General features: G+C 45.0%; 1 protein-coding gene across 1 annotated transcript; it reads right to left on the reverse strand.

Moving 5' to 3' along the window:
• Window positions 1–3,555: 3,555 nt before the first annotated feature.
• Window positions 3,556–17,470, reverse strand: LOC149359481 (uncharacterized). Its single transcript, XM_089569057.1, has 7 exons — window positions 17,336–17,470; window positions 13,913–14,019; window positions 12,794–12,847; window positions 10,162–10,194; window positions 7,273–7,395; window positions 5,501–5,542; window positions 3,556–3,620 (listed from the first exon to the last, which is right to left on the reverse strand). The coding sequence occupies exons 1-7, from the start codon at window positions 17,403–17,405 to the stop codon at window positions 3,582–3,584; spliced, it is 468 nt and encodes a 155-aa protein (XP_089425183.1). The 5' UTR covers window positions 17,406–17,470; the 3' UTR covers window positions 3,556–3,581.
• Between the last annotated feature and the right edge of the window lie 637 nt (window positions 17,471–18,107).

The raw sequence follows: 18,107 nt of genomic DNA on the forward strand, positions 1-18,107 counted from the left end.
ACCGCTTAGCCACACATGGAAAGGAGGATGATAACTGCCGGCGCTGAGTCGCGACCCTCTGATATCCTGGTCGGTGTCTCTGCACGCCTGGCAGGGGGCAACGACGAGAAGAGGAAGTTGCGACGAAACTTAGGCGCGGAGCGCTTGGCTGAGAAGGAAATCAAGGCCTGGCGCTTTCCGCAAGTGGTGCTGATGTTCCGCCTCGGAGTGACGCGTCGTTTCTAGTATCTAAACTGCGCGGGAGGCTCGCACACAGGAACAGGGTGATGAGGGCAGGGTTTACATCTGAGGGTTGCGTCCGGGTTTCACCACGTCGGCTGCAATGGCATGCAGTACTGCTTAAATTAGGCACATATGTCCGTCCAAAGGAGGTGCGGAGGGGCGCTGAGCGAGACCTTTTGTGCAGATATGGGACAACCTGCAGATGCAGAGGTCAAGGTGTTTCGCAGCTGCAGGTGGGGTTGCCCTTTTGTAATACGGCCTACAATTGATCCACCATAGCCATTTCTAACTAATTAATTGTGGTCACCAATCTCCGTCGCAGTTCCGTGAACTAGCAGTGCTCTTCCACCACGGGCATAAAGACTCTATCTGAAACCGACGCCTTGTTTAGAAGAGTTTCTTCAGGTAAAGTTGTCTGATAAGAAGCAGCCATATTTAGGTCTGTTTCTTTATACAGGAGGATAGTTCGCTTTTGAAATAAATGCACAAAGGACCGCTTGGTGGTCAGGGAACATGGCGGGCTACTGGTATCGGGGAAAGTGAGAGAATTTTTTGACAGCATGTGCAATTCATAGGGTCTCTAAGGCGGCACTGTGTGGTGGGTTGAGGCAGGGACCCGTGATGAGAGAGAGATGGCTAGACGTAAAGGGTAGTGCATTAGCTAAGCTGCAGCACCGACAGATTAGCGTATGGATCCGTGTGCATTAAGGAACTGCTTGAAGTGAGGTGTGTAGTAAGTTCTCCAACGAGACTCCTAGCCGGGCTACAGCGATCCATTGGTCCAGTCCATCATTGCGTCCTCCCCGTCAAGAAAACCCCCAGCTAGATATATCCCCAATACAGGCAGGCGCTTGCCACCCTATCTGCCTCACAGCCTCGTTGTTCTATTTTCCAGGCTCTTGCCTTTCATAAAATTCGCACGAACACACAATTTTCAACAACTTGACTTAATTTATGGCACTTCAGTTCTCACTCCTACTGCCCCAGCAGATCGTAACTCTTATGCAAATCTTGCATACTGTCTCCTCAGCTGTCCTGTCGGTCTCCAGGCCCATTTGTATCCTCTCCTGGTACATCTGGCTGGCTTCTCGTGAAGAAGATCAGGTAGGCTTGGTGTGACAGGCGAAGCACATTTTTCGTGCTTGATTTGTGGTCTGAAGCACATTGTTCTACTTCTACTACTACTACTGCAAGAAGCCAGGAAGCCCCGTTCCGTCTAATTCTCAATGCGTAGAGACAGGCTCTGATCAATTCTCCGAAGTGGACAGCGCTGCCACATGGTCCTCTCCAAGAAATCGGCTCTCTGCAGTGGACTGCATGGTGACGCAAATTTAAAATCACTGCTGTAACGCGTAGTGCAATTCTCCCAGGTTTTTTTTTATGCCAGGGAAAGTGCAGTGTCAAGCACTACCAATAGTTTTTTTTATCGCATTTTTTCCGATTCGAATGAACAAAGAGGTACAGGATTTTGTGTACTACGTATAGCCGTGAAGGAAGATCCGTTGCAGGCTAGATATGAATCTGATCGGAATAAATTAAAATACAGCACATTTATTGCATGCATGGGCGATAAAGTGGAAAGTGTAATATTATTTATAGTTAAGTTATTAAATGAAGCTCATTCATGGTGGTGAGCTTCGGCAGCAACACAGGTTTTGCACACACTGACGCTTATTGCTCGCATTTTTACTGAACTTGTGTATTTGAGGTAGTAAGATTGTCGTGCTGTTTTCTTGCTACATTCCAGAATTTCTTTTTGTTACCTTCGAGACAGATATAATCCTAGCATTTTCCCGCCCTGAGAAGGCAACCGTGTGGGAAGTGGAACACCTTGATAGCGAGCATTTATTGCTACGCAATGAATAACGACGAATAACTAGAAAGGAAAATAGAAGGAAAGGAAAATACGCAAGATGCTTCCGCAGTGGAGGCCGAAGAAAAAGAAAAATGGAACTCTCACATAAATGGTGTCCGGCTGTGCGCTATAGTGAGGGAATTCGTGAACGCATCTCGCTACCCCTGAAAAACAATACGTTTAAAGCAAATCTGGCCTCGAAGGCACAGGGAATGATTTAACCCGCTACGTATATGTTTAAACTCTCTACAGCAGAAAGCCCTTCTACAAAAAGAATCTTCCCGGTACTCTTCGCGCGCAGTAATTCCACCTCGTGGGTGTAACCTTTCCGGCGGTCTAACTCTCAGTGAGAAGGGCGCCTCGCTGTCTCCTGCGGTCAGCGCATCTTCGACGTCTAGGTTGCGGATACCTCTACTGCCATGCCCTCTTTGTCCCGCTCCAGCTAAGGAGGGAGCACTGAATCACTTTTATGCGAAGCATATTACTAGAGCTACACTACAGCCCGTCGAGCGCGGCGGTGGAGCTACCATTGACCTTTAGCGTGACCACGTGACACCACGTGACAACATGACGTCACAACAGAGGAGAGATGGACTGCCGGCTGGCGCGGTCGGCCGCGGCGGTGGAGGCTCCACATCAGAGGCGCGGCGGCTGACCACGTGACAACATGACGTCACAGCAGAGGAGAGATGGGCTGCCGGCTCGCGCGGTCGGCCGCGGCGGTGGAGGCTCCACATCAGAGGCGCTGCCTCCTGCTGCTGGGGGTACATCAATACAGTCTATAGGGAATGGTGGCGGTGGTGGAATAACTAAGGGTGTTTCCAATGTACTTTCCATGGGTGCCAAGAATGCTGTTGTAGCCGGTGCTGGGGCAGCGGTTGTACACTCTGCATTGAATTCACCGATGATCCCGTATATAGCTGCCACGGCAATGCTTGCTACACTTCTAGTGGTTGTATTAAAATGACCAAGTATTCAACCAAGGAAAGCCATGTATTACCAAGCCTAGCCATCAATATGCTTCGCATCTGGCTAGGCTTAACCTTAGCTAAGCCTCAGCCATTTTTTTTGAGAACTCGTTTCAGACTTCGGGTTCTACGCTAACGACACCTGCGCATCCAGGGCTACCACCGAAACCACCCGCCAGACACACACCTCTGGACACACGGGCCCGAGCATCGAGACCTGTTAGCATTCATCAACGACACCAGCCTGTACCTTTTACTTTGGTTTACGGGTGAATTCGCGCAATAAATAAGAAAAAGACAACAGCCGATGATGACGAATCAACGACGCTTTCCTTTTTAATGCAGAGCTGCTGAAGCCTATTTTCACCTTTCAATGCGAATTGCCGCGCATAGATTCGGTCTAAAAATTTCAAACGACTGTGCAACATTTAAATCATCGCCATCGTGCTCCCGGTCTCATTTTGAGCCGTCGGGTCAACACATGTGAAGAACATAGCCACACTACGCTGATTATAGGTGGGAGCTGCATGCATTTATTAAGCCTCGGGCACCATCTTGCACGCCTTGTTCAGCATCTGGAATGCATGAAGAGAGATTAGCGTCGATATTCGAATTATATTTCTCACAACTACTGCCTTTTTGCACTGAATGCGTAGCCTGCTGGATACATTCGACCAGCGCTCTTACGCCAACAGCCTCATCTGTTGTAACCTCTTCGTTGAAGCAAACCGATTTATTCTTCCGGTTAACACCCCTGTTTTTCCTTCCCCTCAACCCTCGGTGAAGCTCAGCACCTGTCCGGACCGCTGCTTATGTGTGCTAGCGGTGAGGTAATTTAACAGTAACAAGTGCTGAAACTAGAGCACCTTTCATGCCTGAACGGACAACTTCTAAAGCCCTTTCTGGGTTTTCAATCAGAGAAAAGCCTTTATAAAAAGGAAATGGGTGCTAAAAATTTCCTTTCTGATTTTATAATCATTCGTCTTACTTTTTGGTCCATACCAAGTTAAGGAAATGAACGCTCATGCGTTTTGGTTTATTTTTCACTTGAGGGGTCATTGTATGCTCTGGGCCTTTCAGAATGCCTCTCAATAAATCTTGACGGTCGATCTGATGAACGCTGGCTTACACACGTTTTCTTTAAAACGCGTTACGTTTCTCTGGTCCCAGAATAATTCACTCGTAAGCAATTGATATAGTCGCAGAGAGGAAGAAAAAGCGCCTTTCGTTCAAAGGGATAGTTATGGTGTCTCATCTCAACCCTCGTAGCAGCAAACGTTTACTGATTTGTTAGGAAAGTTGAAGTAGCGTTACGTGTTATGTAAGAATATTGATACAACATTAAAGGTGTTAATGTTAATAATGTTAAAGTTAACACAAAACCTATTTGTTCTGCTCGTAATGCAAGCGTCAGTAATAGAAACATTACAATTGCATTGTAAATTAGCATATTGCATATTTGTTTTGATTGAGACATTTATGCAATGTTCCAGATAGAACTAAAAATTAACGTTAGAAACAAGCAAAGGTGTAAATTGCGGATAGGTAACACACAAAGTCTGCTGTGTCATTAAGAATTTATGCTGAAAGTTAGAAAAACTCACTAGTTATAAGGGAAGTCAAAACAGAAGTCCTCATTAAATTTTCGTTATGTTTCAGTAAAGCTTACGAAGCAATTGCCCTTAACCTTTAGAAAACGATACACGTACGTTACAAAACATTTATACACCAACACAATTTAACTTCAGGCCTCTACTTGAAGCACTGTTTGAAAGTTTATTTCCAGATTTCGGGCAGTAATCGAAACTTCAACTAACAGAACTTTGAAAGTAAAGCTCCTGGCTTGCGCCAGATATTAAATATATGAAAAGTCGAAAAATTGTGTGTGGCAGCTTTAGTCGTTAAGAATGCACGTCACTAACACCGTAGAGAGCCCTGCTCATTAGTAGTATATAAGCAATGAGTTCAGAGGAAAAAAACATATCGGGTGAGTGCATGACTGTGGCATGCCTTTTAGTAGTGCTGTGTTGTCTGATATTGCAGTGTTTGCTTAACGCGATATGATCGAAGATGCTAGTGCGCATGTGCAAAATCTGACAACTGCCGAGCCTAGTTCTTCAATATAATTACTTTAATGTTGCTTCTGACGTGATAGTGGAAGGAGACAGGCATTCAGTGTCGCCCTACGCGGTGCCACCCTGACTGTAGCGAGCTGCGATTTTTAAACATTATTCTCGAACTATAGGCTCCCCGCAGAGCCTTCAAATTTTACTCGAATACCGGCAAAGACAACTTCTGCAGCTCTGTTGCATTAGAGTATGCCTACGAAAATTATTTCAGGGTCCCTTTAATGCTCCAAACATTTGATATCAAAGCGTCGCGTCTTACACCTTTGAGCGAATGTTTTGCCCGGGAAAGGATCTGTGCGACAGAAAAAGATAGTCTGAGCTCTCACCTTGAACACGGACTTGCTTGTGCACACCACCAACTCCTCCATCTATATAGCCAAAAAAAAACAATATAAAAATCGACATTGAGATCATGGCATAATGTGGACGGTTTTAACAACGACCTAAAAATAGCTGCGTTAAAGTGGTGAAACGGGATCCCAGTCGAAGGACGCGCCACGCAAAGAGAGGTTGTCATGCCAAGAAATTCTGGACAAATGCATTTTTCAACGGGAAATAGGTTATGAATATGATTTTTTCATACATGGCAAGAATGAACTATAACAATCCGCCTATCTCCGCCTGCCATGCTAGCAACGCTATTAACGTTGTTTTTACTATCGTCAGCAACATTCCTCATTTTTTTTCTCTGGCAGTCTCAACTACTCGTTGTGAGCGATCTACCGACTTTAAAAGAAAGAACAGGCGATTAACTTCAATATTTTCATAACAACACATTGATAATATCACAAAATTCAAAATTTTTGTGAGAAGCAGGAAGTCAATCGCCCTTTGATATAAGGCGGATTTCCGGTATGGAACCACCGCGTAGGTGCGTCACATTGCAAATGAGCGAACAGTCTGCTCTCTTGATTGCTGCTCGTCGACAGTCACTACGCTTCTTAGCTATCCTCCGTACAAAGGCGAACAGGCTGAATTGCGCAGGGAAGAAGAAGCCGATGAGTGATAACACATTGTTTTGCATGAAGGCTGTAGGCACTCGCGTTTTCGTGTGTGACAAATCTCACTCGACGACACGCGTTTTAGCGCCCTTGATCTCATTCGCTGCATGTTAGCCTCAGCAGGGAACGTAACCGTTGCCCTACAGTTGTTTTTGAAAAGTTCGTACTGGAAAAAGTACCTAATGAGAAAGAGCAGTACTATACAGACCAGTGCATCAAGTGATGCTCGGTATTAGTGTGTACATAACTGTTGAAAGATATGCGGTACCAAAATCGCTCGCGTGGCCATCACAATAGGCTTCTCCTAGCCACAGGTACATACTCCATATTTGAGGAGAATGCAGCCCTCACTTGTAATACGCGTTGTAAAATTGAGTTGACAAATGTTCCTTATTTTTGCATTGAAAACGCATTGTTAATCATGAGGAGCACTTCGTGAGCTTCGAGCGAGCGTCTTGTTCATATTTTCTCAAGTCTGTACCAAGGATTTTGAGAAGAAAAATTACTTGTTATCGTGGGAACTCCCATCTACCGGCGACAGAGTCATTGAGAAGCAGCGGCCTAAGGTTGCCATCGTCACGCCTTTTTTCTGTTGAGAAGCACGGCTGCGTCCTGAACTTCTTTTATTTCTGTAGAAGAATTTTCTTTACATAAGGAGCTCTCTAGGCTCTTAGGGGCTATAAAGTCCTGTCTGTGGGTGGTGAGTACGTTAGACTTTTATTGGCTGGTTTGATGGTCGTTTTGATGGCTGATTTGATGATTCACTCTGATTATTGTTTCGCTGGCTTTGATTCTCCCTTCGTTTGCTTCACTTGTGAGCTACGTGTTTGGAAAACTTATATTAAAGGGTGGTCGGCGGAAAACATCGAATCCTGGAAACGTGCACACTTGGAATGAACTTATAAATACACGTGGGCTCATTGCCGTTTGCAGTGAAAATCGCTGAAGCCGCACGCACGTATACAGTGCCGGATGAGAGCGAGGAACTTAACACTGTTTTGAACAAGCGCCCCGGCTACACAGTGCCATGTGAATCAGGACAATATCTACACGAGATTGCATGAGGATGTGAAACAAGACGAAGCGGGGTAACTCGCCTTTTTGTAGCAGCTGCATCCGAGTAAGTCGGCAGCGAGCTCCCGGAACATGCCGTGGAGATGCTGCATACGGCTGTCGAGGTACTTTTCGATTCCCTCTTTGTTGCACACGCCGTTCACAGACTGCATTACAGGCAAGAAAAGTGCACTCAAGACAGCATGTCAACGAAAGAAATTCGCATTTTGTTGAAATGAAGTGAAGGTTTTCCTTAAGTCTGACAGTGAAATGAAAGGCCTCGTATATGACAGAGAAATTTTCTTTCTTTACGAGTACACGCTTATAATCTGACGTCTGCGAATGCATGGAAAATTATTTACAGGGAAGCTCAATAGCTTCAAGCGACAGTTTAGTCTTAGCAAATGGGCCCCAAATGATGATTTTCAGATTCAAAAAACACTCTTATAAAATCGCTGTTGCACTTGAATATTATAATACAGGGATTAAAGAGATAAGCCAGGATACAGTGTGGCCCCTTATACCGCAAGCCTGCATTTGATATCAATAAGCAATCGCGCATATTGGATCAGATCACTGCGATGCTGATGGACGGTTGGCGCTGGAGCCGTGCTATGTTGGCATACTAGTTTTGTACGTACCTTGTCAACAAAGTATTCTCCCTACAAGCAAAAGAATATTACCTGGAGACCTGTTTAGGCGCTTCTTTCACAATAACTTCAGCGGAAAGATTGAGGCCGAATTGCTAATGGTTCCGTCGCTTTTTTTCTTCGCGCTGCATTTTTTTTCATGTTGCGTAGGTTCCTTGGTTTGTACTTAAACACCTGTAGGTTTGTCGGCCTACTGAATAAGCAAGTTTTCATTTCACGCTAGAGGGAGTAACGTAGTTTCCAGGGTACAGCGCGCGGATCATAGATGTTTGAAAGCCGAAATTTTGCGCTTTCTGGACTATACATAGCTGCTGAGTGTACAGTATTCTTTTTGTTTTCATTGTGGCCTAATATAACACTAAAAAGGCAGCGAAACTCCGTCAACGAAGTATTGTTACACTTCTGTTGTGCTTCTCTTGCACCTTTTGGCTGTCTGGATGAACGCCAGTTTCCTGGTACTAAGTATCTCGCATTGGAAGAACATGATCCTACCCAGAAGTATGCAAGTGGGTGGAGAATGTTGGAAAGGAATCCATTTTTAAGACATTCTTGCCTAAAGTCAGCTTGTGGACTTCTTCGGTCAATTAAGACAAAAAATTCAGGGGCCACTTTGGCTCTCTAAAGTGCTGCAAGGCGGAAGCGTTTCCTGGCGCACTGTTCGTTTTTATTTATTATTTTTCATATTTTGTTTTTTTGCTCTTCTTCTTATTTCTTTTTTTTTTATTTCTTATTATTTTGTTTTTATTTTTCTTTATTTTCTTATTTTTATTTTTCCTTCCCTTTATTTCTTTTATTTTATTTATGGAACCCATGCATTCACTAGATGCGCCTTTATTCATGCTCGAACCTTTAGCCTTCGTGGCGGAGTGGTAGTGTCTCCGCTTCAAATGCCAAAGGCTCTGGTTCGATTCCCACCCTCGGCGTAGTTTCTTTTTAAGCAGTGATGCCGAAAGGCGGACAAATCTGCCGACGCGTCTGTCGACACCGCTGCCGACGCGTCTGTCGACATGGCTGCCGACAGCGTCTGCTAACGACAGTATGAGGCATTAAAGGCTTTCGCCTTAATAACGGTTTTTGGTGATTTAACGTCCCAAGGCAATTCAGGCCATGAGGATTGCCGTAGTGGAGGGCTCCGAAAAATTTGCTACCACCTGGGGTTCTTTAACGTCTACTGACATCGCACAGTACACGGGCCTCTAGAATATTGCCTCTATCGAAATTCGACCACCGCGCCTAGGATCGAGCCCGCGTCTTTCCGGTCAACAGCCGAGAGCCATAATCACTGAGTCACCGCGGTGGTGACTAAGACAATAATAAAGAAGATCCCAAAGACATTGACGAGTCTTGTTTTCGTGGACAAGAGGGAGACCATTTTAATCCGGCAGCCAGGGCCATGCCAACTTGCGCGTGCACACACAATTTGATGTGCTGATTGCACTCTTGTCCCAAGCGGCCTTTGCACCCAATGCCAAATGTAGAGCGGAAATTAAGTTAACTTACACGTATCTAACTTAAATCAAACTGCATTTTAATTTTTGGGCTTCTCAGTAGCGTAGGTTTTCAAACAAAACATATTGAATTGCCAAAATTGGCGTTAAAACCGATAAGGCTCCATTGATTTCGTTTTGAACTCTATACACCGATCAGTGACATATTTTAAAACAGCTACGTCGAACCATTACCGGTAAAAAAATATGTATATCTATTAGAGATATCATAGTGCGACTAGGAAAAAAATCCTGTACAAATTGTAGGTAGAAAGAGAGGAGGCGGTAAGGTCTCTGACAGCGCAATTGAAACACAGTGAACGAAGGTTGAGGGAAGGTGTCTCTTTGCTTAGCCAAAGTTTCGAGAAGAGGATTGTCTTCGTTTGGGCAAAGCGTTCATCACTGGTGGAGGTCAAGAAAAACAATTCACTCCGAAGAGGAAGCTGCAGTGAGCTGCAGGAGGGTGTGATGTTTAAAGGTTGGGGAGCGTGAACTTGAGAATTTGTTGTGCAGGCAAGTTGACTGCAAAAGAAGATGAACCGGTTGACCTGCAAGACAAAGAAATACGTCAACTCAGCAGAAAGGAGTCCGGGGAGTGGAAAGGAGGAAGCTGTGCATCCGAGCGTCGGAAGCTGCTGTCAGTGGTACGGCAGGATTTTTTGGGTTTCATTTCACTGCATTTCATTTATTTCATGCACTGAAAGGACATGAGGGGCGAGAGAAAAAAGCTTTTTTATGGGCCTTGAACTTGAAGAACTAGGAAAAATCAATACAAATTGAAAGCAGGTTTACTTACTATGCCAGTGGAATCGGTGAAGCACACTCGCATCTGGGAAAGGGAGAAAATAAAAAGTGAATTCAAGAACACATCGCCTATCATTAGCATTCCGCATTTAAAACTGAACGCAGCAAAGACCATCAATTTTGGTTCGGTTCTCAACGTCCATTGATGTCTAGGTATCGATGATGGGGCAGCCGGTGCTGCTGACTGAACTTGTCAAATTTTCGCATACTGCGGCGCCGAAATGTGAAAGTATGTGGTTAAACAGTGCAAACCGCTAATTAAAAAGAATAAATATGTGGCTTGGCTCGTGCCCAAGCATGGCGCTGGTACATTTAGGTATCGGAAACGACAAGTACGCCACTAAGTTGGTTAAAGTAAAGTCTGCTGGTGAAGCTTATGTGAGAAAGTACCGCATGTTGCCCGTCAGATTTGGTGTCATATATGTACAGCCGACTCAGATGAAACTACTGCGATATCTGTGCGGGAACTACTGCGATATCTGTGTTAATTTCCGCTCTACATTTTACAAAGTGTACAAGAGCGCTTAAGGCTTTCGAACGCGAGGCATTTGCTATCTTCGATGTTGTAATACAGGGTACCTCAATATACAGAGTAATAAAATTAAATAGAGCTGTGAAAGAACAAGGGCGTGGACTCAGCACGGAGTTCCTCGCTTTATAATGCGAGGTTTTTTTTCGCAAACGCCAACTATTGCCGTGAAAAAAAAAACGAACTGTCCACTTGTTTGAAATATTTTGAAAACTTTGCAAAACCTTGTATACTTTCGCTGCTTCGCATCGGGTCACTGCTTGATTAGAATTAGCAGCTGTGGCAGAATTCTCTATTCGACGAGTAGTAGCTTCACATCTGTATTTATAAGTGTTCCCACAATACGCGCATGGATATCATACTCAACAATTCTGGACAAAAATATTTTCGAGCGGGAAGCTGTTTATGAACGCAATCTTTTTCATATTATGGAAGAGTTCACTCTAACAATGAAATATCCTCATATCACCCTATGGCTGTCTTGTATTTCTTTTTCTATTACCGTTTTAGCTTTGCTACATGTCCTAAGAATAGATCATTGGCTTCAATCGTTCTAAAACAGTATCTTACAATATTGTACTTTTCAAAATTTTTGTCCCAGAATGTTGGATACGTTCAATAAAAGATGACGCGCCACATCTGCAGCTTCTCAGCAGGCAAAAATAACAAGTAAAGTCCACCTCAGACGCTTCGCGCTCTTGCGCACACTATACACGCCGTGTACTGTAGGGCAGAAAAATGGTTGGTTGGTGTGTTGGCTCTTATAATGCACAAGCACCTGAGGAGGCTATAATGCACCAAAGACAGGGTCGGAAAGATCGCGCTGCTGTGCTGGCAGAGTAGTTCTTAAAATTTTACAGGTTGTTGACGACCTTTCTGCTTTTGTATATTATTAGCACTCCGGTTAGACTTTATTGCGGCGACACTTTCAAGCGGCGCCTACTGTCCAGGTACTTTTGCACCCGACAGTAAATCGGTAAAGCTTTCATTGTTTGCATTTGCCATTAGCCCTCTGTCTTAGTGCGCTCGGAACTTTGGAAAAGTATACGAGGGGGTACCCAAAAGAAACCGGACTTATTTTTGTTTGAACTTATTTGTTCACATTTTAAGCACAGACCTTCAATCGCCTTCAAAGTATTCCCCACTGACAGTGATACGCTTGTCGAATCTTTCATTCCATTTTTCAAAACATTGTTAAATTCATCTTTTGTGATGCTTGACAGTGCCTCCGTCGTTTTTTTCTTCACCTCAGCAACATCAGCGAAACGCTTTCCATTCACCTATTTTTTCATTCTAGGAAACAAAGAAAGTAGCACGGGGCAAGGTCGGGAGAGTATGAGGGTTGAGGAATAGGGGTCATGCCATTTTTAGTCCATAATTGTCGTAGAGACAGGGCTGTGTGAGCAGGGGCATTGCCATGATGGACAAACCAGTCACCCGACCGCCACAAATCTGGCCGCTTCCACCGCACACTGTTGCCCAATCTTTTCAAAACATCCAAGTAGACAGCCTGGCTAACTGTCTGACCCTGCGGAATAAATTCTCAATGGACGACTCCTCTCACGTCGAAAAAACAAATCAGCATTGTTTTGAGGTTTGGTTTCACCTGACGAGCTTTCTTGAGGCGAGGTGAATTTAAAGTTTTCCATTGGCATGGTTGTTGCTTTGATTCAGGATTCGATTCAGGAACACTTGAGTTGTCCCCATAGCATCGTCCTTGTACGTCTTTCTTAATATTTCAAGAGTTTCCATTCAAATTTTTCCGAGCAAAAATCAGAATTTCACCGGCGCACGCTGTTCACGAAAGTCAGCCATTGCAAAAACGACGTTCACACAAAACAGTCGTCACTCTAAAATTCTGCCTAAACTAGCCTGACCTCCTTCAACGACGGCACTTGGCTTACTGACTCTGGAATGTTCGTTCTATGCGCTCCTAGTGGCAAAACGCGGTACCACAGAAGCTTTGCCGACCAAAAAATTTAGTCCGGTTTCTTTTGGGTACCCCCTCGTACGCGAGGACCAAATGAGCCAAATGAGCAGGGGCACGTGCTTTCGCGTACATCGCGCTGTAAGTGTCGCTCCTATAATGTCTTACCGTGTTTATATCCGTATTTCCTTTGGCCCAGCAGGAGTCAATCACCGCAGTGTCCTGTAAAACAAAATGTGTTGCAGGGCGGGGTGTGAAACAACGTTTTTAATAAATTCAGAGCATTACGGGCCACACGTCAGTATCTCCATTGGGTACCAAAAAAAAACACAGTTTTATGATGAACTCCTTATAGGAAATCACAATTGGAAAGCGTTCTTAATTCTTCTTTTCCTTTATGTATGCATTCATCGAACTTCGAGTCAAGAATTCTGCATAACTGCGCCGAAATTTGTCTCGCTGCCGCTAATTTTAGACTTTTAGTAAGGAAGAAAAAGGGATGCAGACAAACTGCTATGAATTCTAGAGGCGCTACTTATGTCAAACGAACACTTTCAGAAAAAGTTATATTCGCACAAAGAAGGGCAAACTTAATTTTAAAGATGATTACTCTTCGCCTGAAGACAGCACATAGTATAACAGAGTGGGATTAGTGGCATATTTGAAAGCACCGAGGTGTAAGATTTTTTGGGGACATCTTGCTAAAAACTAATCGCAATAAGAACGGATAATACAGGTGGTACGGTTAAGAATACAAGATAGTGACCGTAGCTTAGCAGTCACCAGACATAGAATCATTTTTGTTTCTGTATTTTAAGCATCACGCAACATGTAATAAAAAGTCAGGCAGAAGCTTGGGCAGCGACGCCTTAGGTGCCTTTGTGGGCACCGGTGTAAGCGTCGAAACTGAGGACAGGAAAAGACAAACATTGTTGCAAAGTAGTCCACGAATGGCACCTTATTGTAAGCCATGTAAGGTTATAATGAGAACTTCCGTACGGATTCAGTAAGAACCTTTAGTATAGGATAAGTATAGGTTAAGTATAAGTTTAGTATTGGTCGAAATTTCCGGAGCCCTCCACTACGGCGTCTCTCATAGCCTTAGTCGCTTTGGGACGTTAAACCCCATAAAACCAAACCAAGCCTTATATTGTATTTAGGTGCAGTTGATACAAAAGATCACTACAAGTTTCGATTGAATTGCAAAAGGGAAAGGCCGTGACATCGTCGTGCGCGGTGTGAGGCGAAAACCGCAATGCTAAATTTAGGAGCTCGCTTTCCACGTACCTTGGAGTCCATGGTCAGTATTCTCATCACTGAGATGACGAGTCGATTGACTTGTGGCTTGTCTAGACTGCTGTCCATCGCGTCGTAAACTAGCTGTAGTTTGAAGTCTGTGTGCAAAAAAAAGAAAAACTAATGAGAGCGATAGCTGCAGAATCTACCTCCAAGGAGCCACACTCAGACTCATCGGGGCATACCTGTTGTTTCTACACGTATCGTATAAATCGTAAAGAAAATAGAAAAAAAAATCCCACAGGATGTCTACTACTCTGTAACTCGGTATTCGGCGATAGATGTTAAGATATTTCCTATTTCGAGTAGGCCATTCCAAGGCATTCGGCGTCATCAACGTTCTCCCCCTCCTCGGGCGGCGCGTTCCGCTGCGGGTAGCGCCTGATGGACCATGTTACATTCCTAGCACTCGACATGCTGTTTTTTATGCGAAGCATATTACTAGAGCTACACTACAGCCCGTCGAGCGCGGCGGTGGAGCTACCATTGACCTTTAGCGTGACCACGTGACAACATGATGTCACAGCAGAGGAGAGATGGGCTGCCGGCTCGCGCGGTCGGCCGCGGCGGTGGAGGCTCCACATCAGAGGCGCTGCAGCTGACCACGTGACGCTACAGCAGCGGTATAAAGCTGAGCTTGCCTCGCTCTCCGGGCACTTACGAGGCGGCCAGGTGTTGGGATGCCGCCTAGAAGCAGGGCTGATTTGAACGAGAAGCGAAAGCTTCAGCGTGCCACAGAGACCGATGAAGAGCGGGATGAACGTCAACCAAGGAAAGCCATGTATTACCAAGCCTAGCCATCAATATGCTTCGCATCTGACTAGGCTTAACCTTAGCTAAGCCTCAGCCATTTTTTTCCACGGTAAACACGCTCCGGTTGGTTCCGGTGGTAACTGCTCTGATTTTGCAAGCCTCCGCCCTCGTGGTACCCTCCTACTTCCACTGTAACTGCCCTTCTTGTGATTCTTTATGGCAATGCACACATCTGTTAACACGACTACTACTACTACTACTACTACTACTACTACTACTACTACTACTACTACTACTACTACTACTACTACTACTACTACTACTACTGTTACTACAACTACAATTACGACTACATCTACAACTGCTACAACTACTACTACTACTACTTCTACTACTTTTACTACTACCACTACTACTACGACTAACTACTACTACTACTGCTACAACTACTACTACTGCTTCTACTATTACCACCACCACCACTACTACTACTACTACCACTACTACTACTACAACTACTACTACTGCTACTACTACTACCACTACTACTATTACTTCTACTGCTATAACTACTGCTACTACTACTACTAATACTAAACTTGCGCGAAAGCCAGGAATGGGCGCTTAACCGCAATCGTTGTTAAACAAAATGAACAGAAGGAAAAACAAGGTTGACCGTCCATACATCCTCATGCCAACGCTTCCTTTTTAACGTTGCATGCATACAGATGGAGTGCTTTGAGACATGTGCAATGTCGAAAAAAGAAGGCAGAGAAGAAGACTCGTTTCAGTTTGCATACTGTTTTTTTTTTTTTTTTTATAGATACGGAGGTTGGTTTTCTCTACGTGAAAAGGCTACGATTTTGCAAACAGTGCGACTCCAAGAAATGTGTTGATCATTAAGCTGGAAAGCAGCCCATAGCGAGCATTAGCGAATGTGCTTAGGGCCACGTTCATACAAAAGAAAGAGCTGCTCTTAAGTTGAGGCTTGATTTTAAACCGGGAAGTGCGGACAATATTCCTCTGCGATGCTGAGTTTTAAACTCTAGAGAACAGCGGCACATGAGTGTAGCTGTTTTATTTTCTTTTTTTGCGGATGCAGAGGCTTCCTTATTTCCGCACGGTGATGGCAAGGAGGTTTTTGCATGTTTCGGCGCTGTGATGTTTCATTCGGGTAATTTTCGTTTTTTTTTTCAAGGTATGTTCGATTAAGAATTGCACCTAAAAGAAAAAAACAAAACAAATCTACATATGTTTTCAGATAATTTGAAGAATTAGCCAAGAACCAAGGGAAATGTCATCGGCTAAAGATATAGCTCAAGGCTAGGGAAGGCCCATATGAAGAAAAAGAAATGGCCAGAACGGCGCAGTAGTTGCTATAGCGCGCAAGATTTTCTTTATGGTCGCTTGCAAGTCTTCTCAAAGAACTACAGTTGCTGCCATCGCCACATTGCAAAGGTTTACGAGCCCGTTTAAGAATGTCGCGAATATGACTCCAGGATAAGCCGTTACGGCGATCAGCACTCCCGACCATACTGTCTTCTCTATGACATTTAGCGCATTCTCGCTATCGTTGCTCGATAGACTGGCCGTTTCACCTAAGGCGGTGAGGAATTTTTAAAAACAGGCTTTTTCAGTTGTAAGAGTGCGTTTTTCGGCATAGCACTCTAAGCGGGGTAGTGCATGACATACAACTAAGACATTTTAATTAGCAGGCTGGTTAACTATTAATAAATAATTATGTTTTCAGGTATCACGGTTGTATTCCTTGATTATTCAGAAGCTTGTAGCTCGCGGTAAGTAATGTCCATATCAGTTTTTTGATTTTCACAATTGCAGTTTTCATCGCCGCTGCAGCGCGAGGAATTTTGGGGCTGCACACGGGAGGAACCAAGACCACGTGACCGGAAAGAGCACTAACCACGCCTGCGAGCGCGCGTCACACATCGGCGCGCCTCTCACGCGCCCTCTGCCCGTTCGCCGCTCCCAATCAGGCGCTGCAAACGGAGCACGTGACAGCCTCATCGCTGTGTGAGGCGCGTTTGTAGGCGTGGTTAGTGCTTTTTCTGGCCGCGCGGTTTCAATTTCGTCACTCAATGGCTGCGGCGTTTAGGAACGGGTCTTCGGTGATCAAGCTTCTTAATGTGCACCCCTTTAATCAAGAGTGACATTCATTTGAAACTAAGGGGACGTGTATGCAGCTGCGAAGGATACAGCAAGGTTGCTCTTTCGAGTGAACTCGGACCTAGACTGGCACAGCATTGCACGCGTAGTGCCTTTTACTAATGCTTCCGCGGATCACTAGGCCCTGTGTTTAGGTATACTGTGTAACTAGCAATTTAACTAGAAAGCACAACACCCACGTCAGACCTGCAGTTAGTACTAGGCTGCTTTGCGATGCATAACATTGTGCGCTTAAGACGGTTAGACCGACGTTATTGTATTCCGGATATTTTCTAGTATTTTTTTTTGCTAAGTGGCTGGAATTAGCCGACATACCAAATACTACCGTGTCTCGATTTTGGCAAAATGATTCTAGGAGAGGGATAAAAAAATTGCGTATTTTTTTCCTTCACTGATTAGCTGAAGCAAAGAGAAGAAAGGCTCAAATGAGCCGCAGTTTTAACCGCTTGATCTAGCATTGTGACCGCCGGATCTCACCCAGGTCATCCTCGCAGGAAGCGCCGGCTACCAGCAGGGCTACAAAGACTAACTGCGCCAATGGGAACATCGCGACTGCTCGCAAGGCATCCGTTGCTCTGCACCGGGCGTTGCGGACGGTTCGTACTTGTGTTGGGTGGCCATCAATCATGAAAGGCTGCGTGCTCGACGATGGAGCGCATGTTTGATCAGCAGTTGCCATCCCGAGAGAGAACCAGGTGCGATGTTTGCCGACTGATAGCGTAGCCGCGCACCAACTCAGACCGGGCGCAGCTGAAGAATTCGATACTGCCGCCGCCGGGACGTGAATGTGACGCCCGCCATTAAGTTATTCTTCGTTCTTTTCCCTTGAATTCTGCTCATTTAACTTTCCACGCAATGGACGCGTTGGAAACGCATCAGTACCGTCTGCCATGTGCGTTCCTCGACTTTTGTGAGAAGACATGGCATGCCCACCCAGCGAGTGAGCGCACAATTCTGCTGCCACCTCCTGTCGGCTGTTGTCACCTCTTTCCTTCTGCGTTTGTAACAGCCTTGACAGCGTCTTGTATGTTTCTTTGCCTATGCAGATTCAGTCCGGTTTGGCCAGCGTGTTTTGAAGGCTGTTTTGGAACTAGCGCAGGGCTAAGTACGCCTTCGCGTGTGGGCACCTTCAGTCGTGCTTGCCACCACCGGTCGACACGTGCAGACGGTCTCTCACGCAGCCCGTGCGAGCATTGGTGGTTGGTTGTTTGACGCCGCTACCTAATGTGCCTGTTTCGTGCAGAGGTTG

Source organism: Amblyomma mixtum, chromosome 2, assembly GCF_055824585.1.
Source record: "Amblyomma mixtum isolate Tamu chromosome 2, ASM5582458v1, whole genome shotgun sequence".
Lineage (NCBI taxonomy): Eukaryota > Metazoa > Arthropoda > Arachnida > Ixodida > Ixodidae > Amblyomma > Amblyomma mixtum.

Bases quoted from the DNA above. Each gene is read 5' to 3' on its own strand.
- LOC149359481 (XM_089569057.1), bottom strand. From the start codon at position 17,405: ATGTTCCCATTGGCGCAGTTAGTCTTTGTAGCCCTGCTGGTAGCCGGC. The intron at 12,848-13,912 runs GTACGTGGAAAG...TTTGTTTTACAG, and splicing joins TACTGACCATGGACTCCAAG to GACACTGCGGTGATTGACTC. The intron at 10,195-12,793 runs GTAAGACATTAT...TCCCTTTCCCAG, and splicing joins GAAATACGGATATAAACACG to ATGCGAGTGTGCTTCACCGA.